At 42.6% G+C, this 24,076-nt stretch overlaps 1 protein-coding gene and 1 long non-coding RNA gene across 2 annotated transcripts; both read right to left on the bottom strand.

Annotated features, from left to right (window-relative positions):
* Positions 1-375: 375 nt before the first annotated feature.
* Positions 376-2,651, bottom strand: LOC138627127 (uncharacterized). Its single transcript, XR_011311363.1, has 2 exons — positions 2,504-2,651; positions 376-2,441 (listed from the first exon to the last, which is right to left on the bottom strand). It is a non-coding gene; the product is annotated as an uncharacterized lncRNA (long non-coding RNA).
* Positions 2,652-2,684: 33 nt separating this feature from the next.
* mdfic (MyoD family inhibitor domain containing) lies at positions 2,685-23,038 on the bottom strand. Its single transcript, XM_069709259.1, has 5 exons — positions 22,763-23,038; positions 22,233-22,401; positions 20,161-20,271; positions 7,952-8,362; positions 2,685-2,935 (listed from the first exon to the last, which is right to left on the bottom strand). The coding sequence occupies exons 2-5, from the start codon at positions 22,330-22,332 to the stop codon at positions 2,685-2,687; spliced, it is 873 nt and encodes a 290-aa protein (XP_069565360.1). The 5' UTR covers positions 22,333-22,401; positions 22,763-23,038.
* Positions 23,039-24,076: the final 1,038 nt, after the last annotated feature.

Raw genomic sequence — 24,076 nt, 5'->3', positions numbered from 1 at the left:
CACACTTTGGTTCTGCTGCTGCTCAGGAAATTAGCAAAATATTTGGCACATTGGCAAAAAAAAAAAAAAAAAAAGATTCAGAGTAGCCGATCAAATGTATGTCAATCTTTGAAAATGTTATTACCAACCAGTTGTTGCTGCTGTATGTGATATACATATGTAAAATCAATAAGATGATCAGTCAACATAATACGGAAATAATAATCAATACAAAATGTTATAACATGCATGTCAAAACACAACTTGTGCAAGACTCCACATTTGAAGAGACGAGGTGCCCGTTTGTCCACATATTGCACAACTGTAACATGTTGAAGAAATGATGAACATCAAAAAGTATTGGTTAAAAAAAAAAAAAATACCGTAACACAATCATCACTTTTGGTAATGTTTTATTCTTTGAAACTGTTCTCGTTAAGATTCAAGATAATCTGCAAAACTAAGAAAAAGAGCTGTACACTCCATTTCAAGCAAAGACGTATCAAGATGAAAATGATGTTTAAGGCACAGAATAAACAAAAGCACAACAGTATGGTGTAAGCACACAACTATCTACTTTTTCTTTTAGATAAATTCTTCACATTATCTATGTAGTGTTTTCTTGACACTGTAGCCTGTAACAAACTTGTGGTTTGCGTTAATCATAAACATGAAAATGAGGTTCACTTTCCGCACGTTATCTGCTGAAGAGGTGCCTATCCAACCTTCTTATACGCATAACGGTGCCCCATTAAGACGAGCTGTACATGACAGCGCATTATCTTTGATGCCGTTAGGAAGGGACATTTTTTTGTTACCATTTAGTAAGCAGTGCTAATGAGGGCCAGCATTAAGTAGCATCACTTAAACAACATCAAAGCGGATCTGGAGGACAAGAAAATGACTCTGCTGGTGATTCACCATAAACTCATCTTGAGATACACAGAATTAAGGGACAGAGAAAAAAAAAAAAAAAAAGGAGGAGAAGAAAACTGCCTTTACCCTGCATTAGTTTACCATTTCAACATGACAGTTCATGATTCCTTTTTTCTATTGTGAATCACTAGGCTGGATACTCAAAAGCCGCTTATATGGTAACTAGGGTCACCATTTTTTAATTCCTTATCACAGCCTTCACCAACAGAGTGCAGTTCAACAAGTCATGCTTCCGCAGTATGTATGTAACATAGCATCACAGAAAAGACTTGTACTCGTATGCGGCTGACAAAGCCTTATCATTGACGGCTGACGTCAGATGAGGAAACATAAGCTGTGCACATTGTAGATGTTAATACAAAGTAGTATGCAGTGAGCTGTGATAGAAATGTGAGTATCTGCACTGTATTTCCAGTAAACCCAAGGCTTCAAATACTGACGAATCAGGAGATGTGAATGCCGACACACACCAGCACCGAACGCCACTGTGCAACAAAGACTGAAACAGGTGTCTCAAACCTGTGTAATGAATGAGTAGAGACTACTTGTTGAGTTCAAGAAATACAACGACATATACGCCCCACAATGTAAAGACACACATATATATATATATACTGGCCAGCCATAGCTATGGATGTTGTCTCTTTTGGGGAAATGGGAAATCAAGGTTAAGCAGTGGGTGTCCACACATTATTTGAAGCTAATCTTTGGACATTCTTGAAAACATTGTTATCGTGTGATGTCTTCACAAACTGCAGCACGACACTTGAGTTCACTGAATTGTGCCAGTGTGTTTTCAGCTTGAGATGAGATTCCTCAATGAAATAATTTCATTAAAATTCCAGCTTTAAGTGCAATTTTGCAAACAATAGTGAACTTATCAGCAATTCTGTGCAGTTGTTTTCTGTAACAATAGGTCATTTAAGTTCAAAACATTAATACAAAAGCTTGTCCCTACAGCACCTTTACCTTTGGTGTCAGAAAGTAGAGCAGATAATGTGATGTCCTGATTCACCTCTGATATTTCAACAGTTTCAACTGTTCTACAGTAGATGTGTCTAAAAGGAAGTCTGTGTCGCAAAACTACAGCTGTAATTTAGAATGTATGAACCATCACATGAATCCTTTTACAGTGTCGTACAGTACTATGACTGCAACCTCAGTTTTTGAGCAAGTATTGAAGAAAAAAAACAAAAAACGGAGTAAACGTTACCATTTTGTAGAGTGTACGCAGCATATCGGTCACCAAACTGTCTAAATGAAGGCAAAGGGAGATACAAGTAGACGGCATTCCTGATGTAACAATAAAAACTTTAAAGTTAGGTGAGATAATACTTTTCCTCAATGGATAGAATACTTTACACTGAAGATTTAACTGACATGGTCATATATCAGGAGTTACTTCTTGCCCGCGCTGAGCTGGTTTTCATGGAGCAGCCCAGTGTCGAAATACATCTTTCAAAGCATGCTTTATTCAACCACACTGTACTACTTCACACGTACTGAAAAGATGCAAAATATAAGACCTACGCGCGCGCGCACGCACACACACACACACACACACACACACACACACACACACACACACACACACACACACACACACACACACACACACACACACACACACACACACTTTTTCCGCTGTCTGTTGCTGAATTGAAAGTGACAGCAGCAGCAGTTTCCTTCTATATTTTCATCCAGGGTCCACTTCAGCCCAGCAGAGGCACCGTGGTCCACACCAACACAAACCCCACCCACCCACCCACCTATGTGGGGAAGCAGATGCCGCAGCACTCCATACAGATTTCCAGGCAATCTGAAGACTCGCAGCAGGCATCCATGATGCCGCAGTCCATGTCACAGGGGCAGTTGCAGTCATCGCCCAGGTCATCGGTGCCGCAGCAGCAACAGCAAGCCTCTGATGTGCATGCGCCGCACGAGGCCTGGGCCACCACCATGTTGCAAAGCGTCCGGAACTCGCAGAAAAGGCAGGCCAAGATGCAGTGAACGCAGCAGTCTGGGTCTATGTCAAACCAGTCAGGGTGACGAGTTGTGAAGTGACATAAATATGTGAATAAAATAAATCAATTAAAGAACCAAATGACACAAATGAAGCACAAAATTGTTTTAAATTCATCCTTTAAAAGTTAGAATTTACTTGAATTTCACAAAATATTTTGAAAAAGCAGTAAAAAGTGAGCCAGTGAGTTATGCATGAACGGCAGGCCGACAAAGTGCAGAGTAAGTATGTGGCGAAAGCGTGATGGCGTACCAAGCGGGGAGGGGGGGGGGGACGGAAATAAGAAAAATTCAAAGAAATGAATTCCTCTCCCGCAGTTTTGATTAACAGGCTGTTAAATAATTGTGGCATTATCATGCAAACTGCTAGGTTGATCAAACAAAGATGATTAGCGAAGTGCAGGAGTCTCTCCCTGGCAAATAGGTGAATTACTGCTGGCAATGCTCACACCTCTGATTAACATTTAACCTCCTCATAGGCCCTCTTCATGTGGCTGGTGGCAACTTCCAGCCTGTTGTTTCACAGCAATCAAGAGGTCCCCTTTAAGTTACTAATGTGCCCATTAACCACCAAAAGTCTGATTCTGAATGGATGAATTAGTAATAGGCTTCATTAAAATGTTACAATGCTGGTTTGAATGAACAATGACATAGAACACAGAGACAGAGAGCTACCCTACAGTCCTAAATAGTTCCTGGTGTTCTTGAAACTATTGTCAAAAACAACCAGGTGCTCTTTCTAGCTCAAGCAGCTCTAGGATGTGCCCCGTGAGCAGCCAGCAGCGAGTGACAGTCAATGAGAGCCAGAGAGGAGTTGGAACAGGAAGGTAGCGTGACATACGCGAATCAAATCATGACTTTGACTTGATTCGCGTTTATGATACGCGTTTTTGAAAATTGTACTTCCTGATTTCGGAGATCTGAGAAAATAAATTTTAATTTTAAAAAAAAAAAGACTTTATTATCATTTGAGAATCTTATATGCAGCCAGTTTTGATGTGTGAAAAACACAATCTCAACCGGTCACAAGAAATAGTCGAGATTGTGTCTCGCAGACCGAGTTTGGCAGAAACTAAACGTAAACGTGGCACTTCATAAGAGCTTAAGTCAGTTTTTCCAAGTCGAGAAAAGTTTAATTTGAAATCAAACTTTTAAACGTTTTGGACACACACGCAAAACCAAAATGGGTGTTACACAAGGTAAGATTAAATAAAGATTGATGATTCCTTGTAGCCTGCAGATATACACACATTTAAGATGTTATGTTGTCCTTAATCAGGCTTCTTCACACCAGAACTTCTGTTGTATGCGAGTCCCTAAACCACATTAAATATCCTTCTGTAAATGCGCCTTGGCACACACTCCTTGCAGCTTTCTCCTTTTTGAACCAAGGCCAGAGCAGCGCCACTGCTTTGGAGTGTTAAAAAAGATATGATGTGGATGGATGCAGAAAAATAGCATTACAAACAGGGTACATTTGCATAACTTTCATCAGCTCATCTTGAGCTGTCAGAAGGGGCTGTTACTGATTGGGTTAGAGGGAAAGCGAAAGGAGGAGAGTGTGGAGGACGGAATGGGAAGGCAAGCTGAGGGCCGCTGAATGCTCATGTTTGATTAATCAAAGTAGAGGGGATTTTTTTTTTTTTTTTTTTTTTCCTAATTTTGCAGTGCTGAGGGCTGCAGAGCTGACCAGAAGCACTGGCTGACTGCGATACAAACAAGATAGAGAAGAGAACATGAAACGAGCGAGCGTGTGCGTACGTGTGTGTCTGCGAGGGTGCCTGAAGTTTGAATGCATCTTATTATCCTTATCTCGGGCCATAACACCTGCAGTGATGGAAGATGCATGAGAATAAATCCTTCACTATTGAACATGTGGGGTGGACATGCAGTAAACCGCTGTCGGGTAGATTGTGCATTTGTTTTATTCTGGCATAACACACACACACACACACACACACACACACACACACATTCTGTACTGGCATCCACTGTAGTGCCATCTGGGCGCTTGAATGAAAGCAATAAACACTGCTCGGCCACAGCTTCATGCACAAACCCTCAAAGTTCAACCTAACAAAGTCTGAAGGACCCGGGGGAGGGGGATGGGGGGGGGGGGTACGGCCATGCCAGCATTCAGAACGTAACAGCAGACTGTGAATATGATACAAACACAGTACATAGGCATTAAGCAGTGGCCAGCCATCTCAGCTATTCACTTGGATGTATAATTCAACACCAGCGATTAGTCTGGATCTTACAGAAGCCAGCAAGGAGGAGGGGGACGGAGGGAGGGGTGTGGGGGTGGGGGGTCGTATACTGTACACAAGAGAGCCGGACCCAAGGCACATCTCCATGAAAACAGAGGAAGATAGACAGAAAGGCAGACAGAAACGGAGTGAAACCAAGCAACAGACAGACAGAGCAGCAGACACTGACAATGCTCCCGTTTAATGTCAGCGAGCGGAGATGAAGCCCAGAGTTTGCAGGGCCAAAAACAGCGTCCGTCCGGCGCCTCTGAGGAAATAGTTCGAGACATCTGGAAAGCTAACATCAAAAAAAGGGGAGCGGCATGACACAAAACAAGCTGGATGGGCCTCAGAGCAGCAAGCTGTGCAAAACATTCAAACTCACAAAAGAGGCAAAGAGGGAGAGAAAGGGCAAGATAGCTCCACAGTCAAAGATAAAGAGAGAGAGAGAGAGAGAGAGAGAGAGAGAGAGAGACACAAAGCCTTGGTGGCCATGGGAATGCACTGAAGGCACACACGGGCAAAGAGGGCAGAGGATGTGGGCTAGATAGTGAAGGTCCACCACATGCACTTAAAAACAAGTCTGTTTATAATGTATGACTGAGGGAAAAGTCAAAGCCAGAGGACTAGAGCCTACACAACACACACACACACACACACACACACACACACACACACACACACACACACACACACACACACACACACACACACACACACACACACACAAATACATCGAGGTTTACAGCGCCGGCATGGGCTTAAGTCTGCGCTCACGGCCTTGGCACGAAATCACTAAATGAGGCTAAAGCAGCTTTGAGACCTTAACTGATTACATACAATTAACAAAAACACAAACTGGATGACAAGAGTTGAGACAACGCACCCTGCCGAACAAAAGCAGTGCGGTAATGACTCATCAGAAGCTGTTGTGTTATCACAGATTGGCTACGGTGCCAACGGCATGTGCCAAGAAACACAGTGAGCAACAGAATCCCCAGAGTTGGCTCCTGCTAGCTTACGCCTTTTATTTCCTGTGTTCAGGGGTCTGTTTAGGAGGCTAATTTCACAGGCAAACAGATTATGTTAATCCATGTAAACAACAGTTTGGCTGCTTTCCGGGGGGAAATAAATAGTTGAGCGCGAACATATTGATTCTGAGAGCTCTCGCATCTGCAAATAAGCAACACAAGAGCAATAATGAGACTTGTTGAGCAGCTGTTGTTGTATTGTTGTTGTTTTTTTGTACTCTCTCTTCTGTTCTCTCCCGGTTAAGACGTTGGAAAGACGATGTGTCTGGAATATCTCTGGCAGATGCTTCCCACCTTTACCCACAAGGTGTTGATGCGCGGGTGCTTTCTTGTGTAGTTCTTGTGCATTTCGATCTGATGCATATTTCAAGTAAAGCATCATCAAATAATGATCAGACTGCCCACTTTTCTCTTTCATGTAAACTTATATCTCAACCTGACTGTAGTGAATCTTTTAAAAACACAAACACATCCGAGTTTCCACCCTCACCTTGGAGTAAAGGGCCACATCAAAAACACAAAACCAGCAGAGCCCTGGGATCGGATGAATAAATAGGAACGGTCCGTCTACTTTAAAAAAAAAAAAAAAAAACGCCTAAACCGTCATATTGTCGGGGCTGCTGAAAGATAAAAGAACACACGCAAGTCCACAAACACGCGCACTGACGCATAGTCCAGTAGCTGGAGGAGGGAGGAGACGGGACCCTGTTAATGAGGGCCAGGGTGGTGGTGGTGGTGGTGACGGGATGTAGGGAGAGCCAAAAAGAGCCCAGAGAGGTGTGAGGGGCCGTGAGGGGCCCGAAGAAGGCTGGTCACGACTTTTAATAGGCACCCCGTGCTCTCAGGCCTTGTTAGACGGTCACACCTATCTCCCCAACGGAAAATGACCGGCCAGCCGCCTTCATTACTAGACTCACCTCAGCCTTGCACCTGACAACGTGACGGCTTCCCCGCATGGCAAAAGGACTCTCTGACTTGTTGTTAAAGAAAATAAAAGCCACACGGGTGAGATCAGATGTCATTTGCTTGACGTGAGCGATAAATATAAGAGGTCTTATACTGGCATCATTAAAAGGTGAGAGAAGGTAAGAATTTATTATCAATATATGACGAGGTATCATTTCAGGAGCGCCTCTGAAGAATACCCTCATTTTGTTTGATGGTGTTCTCATTTCACTGTGCAGCTACAGATTAGAGATTACTCAGCCAAGGGTTTCACTTCTTATCCTGACCAGGTCAGACAACATATTTATATTTCCCTCCATGATTTAACTGGACAATATAAAAATGTTCATAATAGTAGACCAAAATGTTAAAACATTTTTTTTTTGTCAGTTTATGATTTTATGAACTGTACAACGTTCATGTGGTCTTTTCATTTGAGAAAAATAAAATGGACAGAAGTAGCATACACTTGATAAAATCATATGACAAGATCAAATCTTAACTGACAAAGTGTTTTGTCAAAGTGGTTGTTTATGAGGTGTTTTTTTAAGACTTGTATATTGTAATATTATTTAATATGATAAACAGGAGCTGTTATTTGAACACACTACAAATTAGTTTATAGTGATTAAATCCTGCAGCTTGAGGCATTCGGTTTATGAAGGGGAGATGCAAAGACAGAAGCATGCCAGCAACAGAGTGTTAGAGAAGTTAGTATGAGTATCAGTGTGTAACAGTTTATGCATTCCTTTACTTACTGTCAGTATTAGCCGCCGTGTGGATACTCACCCTCTGGTAAAGGAGGTTTCTGTGACCCCGTGGAACTGCCTTTGCTGCGTCGGCTGCTGTCGCTGTTGACCGACAAGCTGGATCTCAACTTTCTCTGCATCCTCTGTGACACCGGCGTGGACGGCTGCTTCCTGGGCTGCTCTGTCATCGCCGTGGTCGCTGCTGCTGCTGCTGCTGCTGCTGCTGCGGCGCCCGGGCCTGACCCACCCACGGCGCTCGTGCTGATGTTGGCACCGCAGGAGCACGTCCGCGTGGCTCCGGAGCCACCGGCGCCCGGGTGGATTCCGTTGCCGTTACTCAGCGCGGGCGCGCCAGTGCTGCTACGGCGAAAGCCATTTTGGTCTCTGGCAGTGTCTCCTTCGGCCGGCTCCGAGCGCAGTGGCCTCGACGCGGACTCGGACCGAGGTTGACCTGGCGGGAAAAACAAAGCAGGAGGACGACATTTTTACTTGTGTTTAGAAAAAGGTGGGTGTGTGGATTCAGTACAATTACTTAAATCGGTATTTAAGGAGTGGTAGGTGATTACATTTACACAAGTATTACATCGATCTTGCATTTGTTCAGCTGAAACACCTGCAAGGTTGTTTTTTTTTTTTAAATATAAAACAATCAAATAAAACGGAATATTGAAAGACAACAGAAGACTGCTTGATTATGCAAATATTATTTTTCATGTTAATGTGGAGGACAAAACACAGCCAAACTCTGAAGTATGGAAAAAGGAAGTGGCGAGTTACTTTAATAACTTATTATTAATAGTGTCTATCTTTATAAAAAAGAAAAAGAGTTGTGGATCCGTATCAAGTCACTTGATTTTAGCTGAAAGAGAACTTTGTCTGCACTCGCTGCACCTTCACATCTTGTATTTTACTCGCATATCATATAAAGTCACTGTAGCCTGTGATGTTCAGTTTTTACAAACAGAAAGCAGTAATGGAGACACACCAGACTAAACTAAATCATTCTCAGCAAATCGTGCCACCGTTTCCTAACATGAGAAAATCGATCATATGGCAAACATTTCAACCAGGAATGACAGAGAGAAGCGGAGAGACATAGAAACCTTATATGTGACAGGATCACAGAAGCCACTGCTGTAGGCAGACAGACATTTGTGGGAGCAGCACCTCGGTGAGTTAAGACCGAGTGGGAGAAAGAGAGATTAATACAGTAAAAAGAGAAAGACAGCCTGTGATAGTGTACATATACAAAATGGCTGCTGTCTGCACCAGTAATGATCTCCTCTTCTCTGAAAGCTCAGAGATGGCCTCAACTAGTCTTTCTAAGTGCATGTGTGACAGCCACAGAAAGTCAGGAGACAGCGACCTGTCTGATAAGAAAGAAGAGGAAGGATGTGAGTGAGCAAAGGAGGTGGCATTTTACAGAGAGGAACACCTGCACATTCAGCTCTACTGGGAGTTATTCCTGCATTACCTTCCCTCCACATCAGAGCCACTGTGCATGTGCACACGCTGCCAGGTTTAGTGAATTATTCATCTCTTTTTAAGTTTGTCTGTGTGAACCATACTTATTCATTTTTTTCCCCCATTACTTTCTTCACATGCATTGAATATATGTTGTCGTCACAACAACTGAACTTGAACTTTGCCTTATTTAACAGCTGTGTGCTACAAGCTCTGCTACAGGCGTATTTCAGTGTTACGCAGCTGTCCAAAAATCAACACATTTTCCAAAGTGGGTGCAAACATGGAGCTTAATATGATGCCGGTAATTTCTTTCCATCTCTATTTTCTTTCTGTCAGCTCACCAACAAGTGCAATTACGGTTAACAAGAGAAGGAGAGAGTGTGGGAATCGGGCTTTGCACTTTTTAACAACACATCACCCTGGGAGAGGCCGGACGTGAATGTGGATGTAAAACAAAGCAATTAAATACACGCACTAGGTTTTGCCTTCTCCTCATTCAGGCTTCTGCATGCTGCTTCGATAAACAAATATAGACTTTAGGGATCAGGATTCCATGCAATTTGAATTAGACAACTGGGTAGCACACGATAGAATTCATTATGCAGTGATTTAAGACCAGGTTGATGGATTCTCTTCTCCAAAAGACAAAAGCCTCGCAGCCTGCCCATGACAATGTGGGGAGGGACTAAAGCTTGCTAACAAGGAGGCTCGGAGTGGGCTACATCTGTTGCTGTTCTACAGTTTTACCCATGACAGCCGTAACGTGTTATGTTTTTACCTTGCATGTTTTTATTCAGTCTTGTGTATTATTTTTTTTTTTAAAGCTTCAAAAACTAACTATAAAGAAAGCTCAAAACACACCCAGTCAGGTTTACAGCACATCAACAGATGTTTCCAAATGACATTATTGATATATCCTTTTCTTCACTTTAATTGATTCCCCACATGTAGCAACATATTTTGACGACAGTTCTTTAACAAATCAATCACGCATACCATCTCGCATAATAACAGTTATTTTCCGCGTTTAAGTTAAGCGAACAGACCGCTCTGAAATACAAACAAACGTTCGGCCTTAAAAAGGCCAAAGTAGACTGGGAGGCATAATTACCTTTCTTTTTGAGGAAGTCAAGCTTTCAATTTTGCCAAAGTATAAATAGTTATTAAGAAACCACCACATAAAAACCAGAGTACATAAGCGGTGACTCTGGTTTCTGACACACAGCAAAGCCCTAACAAGTGGTTCAAGTCTGAGGAGTGGTGCACGTCAGTGGCAGGTTCTTGGATAGTCTGTACACAGTCGCGGTCTTTATTTTTATCCTGATGAACATGGCGACCAAGATTAATGGACACAATGGGGTAATATTCATAATCATTGATCATAATAATGATGATACTGTCAAAGATGGCAATGACAGACTTGTACAGTCACCATCCGACAAATGGAGCGATAATGAGAAAAAGCAGAAATCAGTAAGTCCCGTCAGAATCGTGCTGCACTGGTAACCTGGGTATCAAAAACTTTCACTGTGCATGCAATGCCAACACAGCACTTGATTAGTAGGTACTCACCGTAAACCTGCATACAATAAAATAGGTTATGGAAAAAGCTATTATTCCTGAAATGCACTTCAAATAGCCGATTGCAATACATTATTTAATGCAAATTAATCACACTGAACTTACCTAAATTATAGTCATTTTAGAAGTGTGCATTCCACTTCATTTACAGTGGACTTCGCACAAGATTAGACTTCATAATTTCAAGGTAATATAATGTAATGAAGTTTTTGAACATATAGTTTGGTTCCACATAAAGCTAAATTATGCAAATATGAGCCGAGCCCGTTAATAAATCCTGACGGACCAACACCGCTACTACATTATTCCTACAACACGGCAGGAAACACAAACCAGCATGAAAAATTTGAGATGTACAAATCTCAGAAAGTTAAAAAAAAAAAACTAAAAAAAAACACAAGTTGTGCGGTTTCCACGAGCGTGCGGAAAAGGGTTGGTGTCCTAAGCTTACTGAATGAACACAGCCTGACAGGTTGCATTAAAACACCTTGTTTTGGAGGAAGTACTGGACACACACACACACACACACGCACACACACACTTCAAATTGGACTTGTAACTGCCCTATTTCTAGCATATCAACAACTGTTGAGAGTGTACATTTGTAGTTGAATAAAACATGGTATTCCCCTACACACGCTGTCACACACATCACAGGGGAAACTAGGGGGTGAGTGGTTCTTGACTGTCTAAGCAGCATCCCAATTTGGTCCCAGCTACTAGTAGCTGACAGCCTCAAATATCTGGGGAGCATTTTTTAAAAGGCCAGTGTTTGATGGATTCATGAAGAACACACAAATATAATTGCCATTTGTCACCGAGTCTTCAGTGACTGCGCCACACAGGGACCGAGCGGCGGAGTGCCTGGAGAGAGCTGGGGCTGCACCAGAGCTGCGTGGGGGATCGCTCTGTATGTAAAACTGAGTATATAAACACCTCCATTTTTGTCACAGAAAATAGGTCCTACAGGAGGGAACTGGAAATTGCACCCAAAAGACAGGATATATATAAATATATAATATATAGGCCTACTGGATATCACACACACACACACACACACACACACAGCCAGGCAGGCCTACCAATAAGGAATATGAATATCAACTAAAACAAAGGTGTAAAAACAAAAATTTTAAAATGAAAATATAACAAAGGTCAAACAGGGCAGTGCGGTGGTTCTCATTTGCACGCCACTACATGGAGAGTCGCAGGTAAGGCATAGAGCGGATTGAACAATCACACAAGCTCTGTGTTTCTAAAGCTCAGTCCTTTTTATTATTAATGCCCCTGAGACAGAGAAACAGGGGGAAGACAGACGGAAGGTGTTTGCCGAGGCTTATTAGAACGCCCATCATGGAGAGCATACAGTTATTCAAATGTCACATCATTCCCACCAAATAAACACCACAACCCAGATCTTGTAGTCATCTCCTAATCGCCCTCATTACACAATGCTACGAGTTTGTGAGTTAACACCGAGTGGAATTTGTGAGCGGAGGAGGCACCTTTAATTTTTTTGTGATGAGCCTCCAAACGGAAAAAACGGGCAGAATAGGCCGTGGCAGTTAGCTCTGAAATGCTAATTCCACTAACACAGCCGGTGTTTTGTTTATCTTTTGGTGCCTCGTGTTAGAAAAACATGTATATTTTCTGCTCGACTGGCCGTGTACCTGCATGATTGAAATGCTAATTTGTAAATGTGCAATGACCTAGCCAGACTCCTCTTACACCACCACCACCACCACCAAACCCCCCCACCCACCCCACCCCACCCTACCTCCTCCTCCTCTCTGCCAAAACAGCCTGAGGTATCATCTCTCCTCCTAACAAACAGCAGTCTGTGGAACAGCCCCTGCCTTTCAATCCAAAGGGATATATTTTCTCATTAGAAATTATACATCTTCCCTGTCCATATTTATAGACGCAAAACCAGGGGAATTATACTGCAGAGAGAGTGAGAGGGACACACAGAGAGAGGAAAATAGTACAATGAATGTTATTACAAAAGGGCTCTGATTGAAATTTTCCTTGGGCATATCAAAGCCTCGTTTACCGTTTGACCTTCTAAACTCCGGGACAAGGACTTTCTTTATTGTCTAGAAGGACGAGGTGGAAAGAAACAGACAAGTGATCAGCATTCAAGTGTCCCATAACAACAACAACAAAATAAACAATGACCACGCAATTAGTATCCATGTTTGGCAGATATCGGTGGTGTAGAAGGAGAGCCGTGTCAACGTCAACTGGCAATCAAGAAGTAGCGTTTGATTCGGAAAATTAGACCCCCGTAGTGTGACGACGTGGGTGCCGTGAAAAGACGGCGGTCCTGTCTTGGGCGTTTACACGGAGCGGACGGCGACCTGACAAAAGCTAACCGAAACGTCACTTGTTCCAACAGATGTGAAAAAAGAATGTGACTCTGCGCATCACACCGCAATCCTGGTCCTGTCAGTTCATACAGAGGCACACACTGTTTGGTATTTATCCAAGATGAAATGGTGATGATGACCGGTGAGGGAAAGCTAAATTACCTGCTCTGATATTGGATCCTCATCAGCAAAAGTGACAAGCCCTCTGTGTGTGTGTGTGTGTGTGTGTGTGTGTGTGTGTGTGTGTGTGTGTGTGTGTGTGTGTGTGTGTGTGTGTGTGTGTGTGTGTGTGTGTGTGTGTGTGTGCAACAGAACTATATTAACTGTCTTCACCTGTCAAGGCTGATCATATTGCATAGCATATCATTTAAACATGAAACATCACAGTCTTGTCTGTTTTTCTGTCCCGTTCCAGGACAGTCGGTTGCTGTTGCTCAGCTGGTTTTCAGAGGTCGCACGCTTTTTTTTTTTTTTTTTTCCCCCACCTTGTTTTAATTCTCTGCGACAGTCATTCAAATTTGACTCCTCCAACCTACTAAACGGGAAGTGACTCGTGAAGACATTGCTTAATAATATTTCAAACCCACCTCTCTCACCCCCCCTCCCCCCACCACCACCATCACCACCGCCGCTGCCTCTACCTCACAAAAAAAGGGAAGCAGGATGTCGGAGATTTACCAATTTCAAATTTTGCTGCTGATTTGAGTGGAAAAAATAACCCCCTCGGACCTTGTTCTGCTTAATTACATTTTACAGCAGCGAAGGCATCTTGAAAGACGAGAGCTTGATGTGACGACATGATACTCTCTCAGCGCACTCAGCGGTAAGGTGTGTGTGCAGGGGGTGGGGATGGAGGGGTGCAGGGTTGGGGTGTCATCAATTATTCTTTGATTTCAAAATGGAACATTTTCCCAGATTAATATGTTTGACTGCTATCTAAATCATTGAAACCTCCAATGAGATGCCATTTTCTCTTACATGAATCATGTTGAGAGGGAAGTCATTCCCACTCAGCCCCCACCCCCACCCCCACCCCCCACGCTCCGGCCACAGAAGTCTCCGGTCTGCACTGTTGTGTGGAATTTGTCATGGTGCTAATTTGAGTGCCACTAACGCAGCAGAACGGAAGGAGCAAGAAGTGTTCAAAGCCGTGCAACCTGACTGCCGTGGAAGACACTAAATGGTGCCTTTTTCCTCTACCTCTCCTCATTTCCGAGATGAATTTGTACGAGCCCGTTTCTGCATTAAGCTTTGTCAAATGCCTTTCATTCTCCTTCATCTGTTTCGTGCCATCCAAGAGGGGAGAAAGAGTGGGGTATGAAGACAGCCGAATGCACGACTGCAGTATCTTTAAAAAGCTGCACATCTTGCACGGATTTAGACTTTACACGGCTAGCTACCGCAATTTCTCGAAAGATCAATTATGACGTGACTCAGAGCAGGCCTGAGGGAGCTGCCAGGCTTCATACTCCAAAAACGTGCTCCACCCTCTCCTCGCTGACGACTCAAAACAAAAACGGAGCAACAGAGCCGGAGTGAACGGGGGGAGGGAGGGGGGGGGGGATCGGGGTATTTTCAGTTTCAGTTACATCGATGACTCAAATATTCCACCGGCTTCAAAATCTCCTCGCTGAAGTAGAAGTTCCACAGGAAGCTCACTCGTTTGAAAATCAACGGCAGGCGCGCAGACATGCACATGCGCACGCCCGTACTTGTAGACATATATGAAAGGCACACGCATGCAAAACAGCAGACGCAGAAACAACTCCACGCGCCAAATAAGCTCGGTGTGCTCCTACGGAAGGCCCACTCACACGGCCGATACTGAAGTCAGAGATGAGGATTTGGCAGTAAAGTTACCACTCCCTAAGAGCCAAAATACAGCCGAGGTCTGTCTGTGGGTCAAAGAGGGGATAGACAGTCTATCAAAATACCCCCACACCTAGTTCCTTTATTTGCTCGGTATCAATCTCAGCATTAACCCTCCGCTAATGGGACAGCTGTGGGTCAGCGCCTCGCATCTTCGGGATGCCAATCAAGGCCTTAAGCTGAGAGATCAGCCTTTGGGACAGAGGTGCTCGTCTGCCTCTGAGTGGCTTTTAAAACACAGAGACGCCTGTATCGATTTTAGCTCTAGCCTGAAAGCAGGGCGTGGGGGGTGTGTGTGTGTGTGTGTGTGTGTGTGGGGGGGGGGGGGGTGTTGGTGGTGGTTGTGTCAGCTGTGGCTGTCTGCGCGTCTGGACGGGAGCCAGCTCCTGGTCCCCCGGTCACCCTCCACTGATCAGGGGGCCTGACAGAATGACCTAGCAGAGAGGCGCTGAACCTGCAAACACGAGGGGGCACGGAGTTGGAAGCTCGAGGGGTTCAGGGCTAGCGGGGGCAACATCGGCAGAGATCTCGGTAATAGAAAAGGGTTTTAACCTTAATGTTGGAGCCAAAACCCTGTTAGAGGCCAAGTAATCCCCCCCCCCCGCACTGCTCTCATTTGAACTAGCTGATTTTTTATTTATTTTTATTTTTTTCTATCTCCCCTTTTGGCGAGCGGCTTGTGAAAGGCACTGACACCATCATATGTGGCACTGGTTAGGGAGGTGGTAAACATGAGCCAAGCACTCCTCTAGCTGACCTGTGCTGTGCTGTACTAAACATGCAGGACATATAAGGCAGGCAAGATGAAGAAGCCCGTCTTCTTCATCTTGCATTATAACGCTACATAAGTTTATAATACTACGTAAGCCACAGTTTTACCTGGCAGATGTGCAGTGATGGAAAGTATTCAAGTAATTGCACTTTTGAACAGTTTGAGATACTTCTACTAAACCGTATTATCTATTCCAACTGAATTAACATTCAAAAAAAAAAAATGTGATGGCATCATTACAGCTTTGCATTAAAAAAAAAACACACATAAAACACACAAAATACAGTGAATTGTAAGCCAACAATATACAAAATAGTTAAACGCTGCACACCATCAGTAACTACAATATTAAATTGCTGCATCGATGTAAATGCAACTCATTTGGTTGATTTTATGTACTTTTCTTTTTGGGACAGTTGAGTATTTTTAATGTGGTATAGCTTCTTTCATTAAAGTAAAAGATCTAAGAATTTCCTCCACCGTTGCACATATGTGCTGCACAAGAGCTATTTAAACAAAGAGGTCAGTTGGTGTTAAAACGAATGAAAGATTTCTCTGAAGATCCAAATTCTCTTTTTAATACGGGGGGGGGGGGGGATACACTCTTTCTCCACAATCAAAATCCGTATATTGCCTTGTATCTTATGTGCACTTAAAAGACTGCAGTCCATGAATTGAGGTATGCATATCTAATCATTTGGCTCAAGTATTTGGAATATCTTCAAAAAAAAAAAAATTAACAGTGAATAGTCTCGGGCACTTTGGGTAAAATATGCTAATTACCACATTTGAAATTTCCCATATGAAATCTATCTGCACCAAGACAATGAGAAAATAATTACAACAGAGGTAGAATTACAATGGCCATTTTAATCAACCCCTACACTAGCATTTCACCCTATTTATGCAGTTTTTGATTCCATGACCCACTGGTAAGTAATCACTTGAAAATTACAGCTCAGTTTATAATAGGTCTATGCTTTAGACACATTATTTCTACAGAGACAGGGCTCTGAGGATTACAATAAAGATATTAATCTTGCATAACAACAATCATCATGCAGATTCTAACGCTGAAAAAACATTCTGGGAAAAGGAAACTGACATAAGGTTAAAAAGTCTTTAAGTACTTCAGGCACTTTTGGAAGACACAAAGGGCGTAGCATGAGCATGTTGATTCAATACCTAGGCAGCGAAAACATGTTTCAGTGCTGATGATGAAAATGATGATGAAGAAGCACTTGCCCTGTGTTTTATCTTTGTCTAACTCCAATAACAGCCTGGTAACCAAAACTTTATAGTGTTGTATATAAATCTAGATTGTTGAATCTTTTCTGCCCAGACAGGTGAAAGTATGTGACAACTATCCCATTAAACAATCCCTTTACCGCATTTATTAGGGGTCACAAAATTCACTTCCAAAAGGTCAATTGTGCACACAAGTAATAACCTTGAAGGTGTGCCACCAAAGAGCCAAATCAGAGATTCACACAAAGGCCAGACTAATGTCTTTCTTTAAAAAAAAAAAAAAAAAACGAAAGAGAGTCATGTTATTTGACCTTCTTTTCTCACGACAGAATTTCCCTGAGATAAAAAAAAAAAAAAAAAAAAAACAGACCTGTTCTTCAGAAGCAAGTAAGGTCATCTTTATCAACCACAAAAGCATAGAAAAAGTATTTGACAGTCTGGTGAATAATGTGATTATTAAACTCCTAAAAGTGGTGCTGGGTGGTAGCAATTTATTTCAAGGCAGGGGCTGGAGAGGCAAGGCCCTGTTTGCAGGAGATATCAGCTGCTTGAAAACCCAGAACGGTCTCTTGAGGAATGTCTGTCTCCCCCACAAGATTCTCCCTCCTCTACCAGGATGGCAGAGCCTCAGAGGAACTGTGCACTACTGACAAAGGCCTTACAGGAAGGGCAGAATTGTACTTTTTTTTTTTTTTGGTCTAACAAGCCACAGTGCTTGACAATCTTGTGAAAAATCTGACTTCATCTTGTTTTATCCATGCAAATTTTAATACTCAAATTTCATAAATCCAGCTTTGGAGTCACAGCTTATGATAATTTTTTGCAGCTGTGTGTCAACACAGTGTTTATTATACTTTCCTCTGAATGCGTTCTGTTTTTCATGAAGTTCATTTAAGTTATTGCAGAACCACAGCCATGTTTATGTTCCTGTTTTAAGGGGGCCCACTGATTAAATAGACAACTTGTCAAAGTAATGTTATCATTACTGATATAGGATCTGTGCTGTTATTACAACATTACAATGGGCTTCCTCTTGTTCTGAAAAGTTGCCGTCCACAAGCTTTAAATTGGACAGCTGGGGGGGGAAGAAAAAAAACAAAACAGTGGGGCCTGGGATGTAGGCCGGCAGATGATTTCTTATTGATTTCCTGTTTCTGTGGTGAAGAGGGCTCTCAATTACCCCTGCCGGAGAGCAGATTGGTCCCCTCAACAAAACAAAACCACAGTAAGAGTGAGAGGGTCTATGACATAAATAGGTTAAGTCGCCCCATATATGAATTTCCAACTCTGATTTAACCACAAACAGACACAGGTGCATAAAACTTTCACAAAGACTATAATAGCAGCAACTTGGGGTTTTGCCTTTATTTGACATGACTGTTTCATGTTCATGTTCTCTCAGAAGACATAGGATCTCTTCCCTGCTCTAAAATTTCCTTACTTTTGTGTGTGTGTGTGTGTGTGTGTGTGTGTGTGTGTGTGTGTGTGCGTGTGCGTGTAGCACAAAGAGAGAGAGCCTGTGTGTGGATGTTGGGGGGAGCGACATCAATTACAACGCAAAACTGTTGTCACAGGGGCTTATCTGCTGTGATAAAACAAAAGCATGCCTCCCTCCCGAAGTGAAACACTCCACACACCTGACAAGCTAGAAAGACCTCTTGACAGAAAATCTTTTTTTTTTTTTTTTCCCCCCCTTTTTCTTTCTCTTTTCCATGCTACTTCAGTAAACAAGTCATTAAGCTTAATACCAAAAAAACAAAAAAAAAAAGGCAGGGAAAGGTGCCCTGAAAAAGTTAACAGCCCTAGAAACAAAAGGACTGTTGTCAAAAACTGTGTCAAATGAAAACCCAAACCTTATTATTGCTCGGCACTTACATGGATGGAAGCAATCAGCAGCTATTAGCCTATGTTGACACATCTCACTCCCTCGGAACAATGAAACACATACACAATGCTTTTAGCCAGTTTCATTATGTGACCTGCAATCCATCTCTCAGTATCAAGTGAAATCACTGAACAAAAGTGGATACAGGTTTAATTAGACGTGCTAATAATAACTTAAGCAGTTCCACGACAAAAAAATGTTTCCTAAAACCTTGCTGTGCACGACATTTGCATAAAACTATGTGATTAGTTCAGAGTTACAATAGAGGTTTACAAAGTTCCCCAAGTCAAAAAAAAAACCCAACAGATTATGAACATCCAGAAAAAAAGCCGAGCATCACTGTATAATCTAAAACGCATGCTGCTAGTTGGATAGAAAATGAGGAGGAACAATACACCACCGCAATGTTCTGAATGTGACTGCGAGCTCGATTTAACCGAAGACGCTGTTCAACAGAAAAACGCCTCGAGCAGCTGGCACAATTCTGCTCCAAAAGGTAAATGTTTGGTGCCGGGTTCAAACATTGTGGCTAAGATTCAATCAGCCAATGCCAGAACCACAAACAGGATTTCCCCACTTCCAAAACACAGGGCTGAGGGCTTGGAAGAAGTTAAAATGGAAAAATAAGCCAAGCCGTGGTCATTATGTCAGAATAAGAGCGCACGCATGTTCCCACTCACCTGCCAGGAGACCTCGGTGCTATCTTGATATTACTTTAATTGGAAACACTGGAGCTAATATTTTCATTGGCCAACTGACCCTGCCTCATGCGTGTACACTCTGCAACTGTCATAACAACAACTATCCTTGACAGGTGGAGCGTGTTCATAGAAACGGGCGAAATTATAGCCGTTTCCATGTTAAATAAAACATCGTTAAGCACTTACTGCAGTTGAGCTTAACCATCCGACCGTCCGGGCAAAATGTGTTAATCGCTTTCACTCGCTGCAATTAAACAGCTCATTGTTTTGGTTTTTTTTGGTGTTTTTTTTTAATGATAAACAACACCGAGATGTCCTGCTGTCCGCCCACAGCTTTCCCAGATCGTTAAAACTTACTTCTTACGGGCTCGCAGTAATTCGGCTTCTCCTCCGTCACGTGACTTCGTCCTTCAGCGGCCGGTTTCCTGGGAGGCGATGTTCTTCCCGACGAGTCACTGTCACAAGCATCTGGGGGCACAAGAATGTAATGTTAGACACGGTTGACGAGGAACAACCCGCAAAAGTTAAGCCACAAAATGTTGTGCTCTGGAGCGAGTTAAATGTTGTCCCATCACAGCCTCAACTGTTCTAAATGAACACAGCCATTCGTCCAAAAACGGATGTAAACTTTTACTGTCAGGTTAGCCACGGCGGACAAAATATCAGGGACAGCCGGACGAGCCAGGAGGTGCAGAGGCTGCTCTTCCTATTTTTGCCAGAAAAAAAAAAAAAAAAACAGGCCACTGGCAAACTGCACAACATGGTGGGGCGGTTCAGGTGAAGGCCCTGCCAAAGCTCTGGATCTCATTTTCTCTCCTTGTGCTAGACCTGCCAAGCTTCTTTTCCTGCCATAAAGGCTGCATTCATCTAAATTGGAAAAAGCATGCGGGCGAAAACTCTCTGGATCTGATAGCTGCGCAAAGACACGAGACAGTTTCACTCATCTCTTTCAGCCCGGTTTCTTGACCCTCCAGACTCACCGAGACTTCACTCATCGCACACTGCCGCTTTGTTCGGTAAATAAACCTTCCTCTATTCACTGGTTTTGGTGCCAGACGCCTGCTCATAGACCGCAGTTTTTTTTTTTTCTCAAAGCCTGAAAGTTTTTTTGCAGTGGAGTTTAAGCCAATATTGCCGTGCTCCTAAAGAAAAAAAAAAAAAATGGTGAAGAATGATTCAGCAAACCTAACAATCACGTTTACCAAAGCTGTGCCTCAAAGCTACAACACCCTCTGTTTGTAAGCAGTGATGGATGGTTGAGCGGAGCACACGAGTGCAGGCCAGAAGCTGTAGACAGACATGGCAACATATCTCAGCTTTGGAGCTGATGTATGGCAGCAGCAGTTGCGTTAGCAGCAGTACTGTGTGATGCATCGCAGTATTTAGTGATCACAGTTAGAAATAAATTGGTCTATTCTCAGTACATCCACAGTCCCCTGAGAGGGGAAATCTAGTCTTAACAGCAAGTGCCTTTGAAGGTCCAGCGAAAATCCATTCACAATCCAGCAGCCTCGGTGATTGCTTACTTTGTCCTACTTTACTATTTTTTGACAGTGCCATAATGATGCTTGGTATAAATAGGATGGTTAACGGTTCATTGCTTGTTTGAAGAAAAATGAAAAGGGGGTGTGGGAGTAAGCTTATTTTACATGTGATAATCTTAGGGGCAACTAGAAAGTTAATTAAAAACTATAATTGGCTGTGGTTTCTGTTAATAGTCACCAGGGCGTTTCTTCAGACTTTATTGAGGAAAAAAAGCACAAACATTATCAAGGCTTAACGCTGGCGAACAGATACCGATGTACACTAAAAAGCCGCATGAATGTAATTTTTTTAAAAAAAGACAAGGCCGAGATTGTCCCAAGCAGACTGATGAATGCTGATGTGGTGCACCAGTAATCTGTTAATGCATTCACTGACTCATCGTCTATGTTTGCTCTTCAGACCGGTTCCTCTCATGTTCCGACATTGCAACTTCAATAACTTCGTGACGGAACATGTCACTTGGTTACATGTCACAGCTCCCTTTCATTGCTTGGGCACTGGCAGCACGAAGGCAAAAAAATATATATATATATATATTTTTTTTAAATGACAACCCATAAACATTCACGGGAGAGGACTTCATGTACACGTGAGCCACGCAGCATATAGAAGGGATGTCTTAAATGTTAGGAGTGCTTAAACAGAGACTTTTTTTTTTTTTTTTTTTTTGGGCTTGTGGACTACAAGAATCTGGATGACAGATGCAATGAGGTTTTATACTTTCTACTCGCTACCACTAAAGGAAAGGCCCTCTGAGACCCTCTCAAACCCCCCCCCCCCCCAAAAAAAAAAAAAGAAGCTCTCCAATGACTTTGGGACCCCCCAAATTGAACTTTTGTCTATCAAATGCAAATTGATTTATGACCTGTCCTGCGTTCCCTTACCGTGCGAGGAGGCTGACAGCAGGGGACTTGTCTCTTGTTGCCCAGGGCCCTTTCCTGGCCCTGCCGGCCCATCCGGGGGAAGGACAGTCTCCTTGGACATGAGACAGGCGTCTTTTTGGGGGGAAAACACGCAGCAGAAGAAGTTCCTCCCTTTCCTCAGCCTTCAGTGCTGTGAAAACCAACGTCTCATCGTCAGCACAGGCTTGGAGACACAAAGCAACACCGTGCAGGTCTTTTTGCTCAACTTGAGAAAGTCGTCTGCTTATTCAAACACACCGAGAAAGTGACGTCGAGCTCCAAGTAAAAAAAAAAGTTAGTGGAAATTTCCCTTCCCTCGGTTTTTTTTTTTTTCTTTTTTCTTTTTTTTTTACATAAACTTTCTGAAAGACTCTACACGCTTGCCTGCTTGTCCACACACTCACTTTTCTTTATCAAAAAAAAACAAAAAAAAAAAAACAAAAAAACGAGGACTTCTTACCAAGTGTTGTTTCCAGCTGAAGCAGACGTAATGTTTATAAATCTTAACTTACCTTTCAAACATGTCAACTCCCTCGCTTCAAATCTGACTTATTCCCATCCTTCCTTCCTCCAACTATTTCCCCGAGACGTTAGGAAGAAGAAATGTAAGTTAAAAAAAAAAAAAAAAAAAAAAGGAAAACTGGGTGAAAGAACAACTTCGTGTCTAAAAACTTTTTCCGTAACTTTATTTGGCCGCGGTGCCCCAGTCCAACTTTGTCCAGATGTTGTTGACGTACTAAGACTATCAACAATAATCCTCGCGACGCTTTTGACTCTCAGTGGCGGTTAGTTTACTGACGGTGGTTGCGTCTCAAACATTTCCATCATTTCCGGATTCCTGCAGTACAGCCAGTGAAGCCGCTCTGCTCTCCCTTCGCTTCCCTTGGAGGCAGACAGGAGAATAGAGCCCTCCCTAAACATGTGTCCTCTAAAATAAATAAAACAATAAAATAGAAAAAAAAATGTATTCTAAATACATTAAATATTCTAGTCGATGTTCATTTTTTATTTTTTTTTTTTATTTTATTTATTTTTTTTAATGTAGGCAAATCTTTTCAAGTAAAACTGACGTAGTTCTGATTTGAATAATTGTCAGAATACATTTAGTGAAACCTACTTTGGGATTAAAACATTAAATGCAGGTGTTTTCAACTTTAAAAAAAAAAAAAAAAAATGGTGGGCCTCCTTTCCATCAATTTGCTTATTTGCATGACATTTTACATAATAGGTAAACCGTTTGGGGGGGGGGTTGAAAAGCCTTTTTTTTTTTTTTACACCAGACATTTTGACTTTTTCAGAGAAGCACAGGTATGAGGAATTTCACTAATGAGGGCTCAGTTCCATACAGTGCTGCATTATGCAGAGATTGTGATACACCAAAGCCCTGGTACTGACTCACCTCAATGGAATGCAGTCAGCAATGAGGCTACATCTGTGCTTTTGCTGCTATGACACACCAAACTGCCTGCTGTGAAGAAAGCAAGGTGGACCTCAATATATCAAAACTTTAAAAAGCTTTTGAACATTTTGCTTATATGAAGTCAGTCAGTGACATTAAACAACACCATCAATAGTATTCATTCAAAAGTGGAATAATATTTGTTTGCCTTGATGTTGAGGTCCTGGAGACCCTATATCCTCTTCTGCAATGCTCAAAACATACTGATTGGTTTTATCAGCTTGATACTTCATTACTTCTCAAAACTTTATTGGGATGTGTTCCAAACAATGCCGAGCTAATGACTCATACTCGCTACAGAGAACGTCACATTACTTCTGTTTGCGGTCCGAGTGGGCCTCCCACTGTAAAACATGGATACTACATT

Source organism: Brachyistius frenatus, unplaced genomic scaffold, assembly GCF_029030835.1.
Source record: "Brachyistius frenatus isolate BFR_SWC_R1_liver_20210118 unplaced genomic scaffold, ASM2903083v1 Contig_81, whole genome shotgun sequence".
NCBI lineage: Eukaryota > Metazoa > Chordata > Actinopteri > Embiotocidae > Brachyistius > Brachyistius frenatus.
This window is presented reverse-complemented; position numbering and strand designations above follow the sequence as displayed.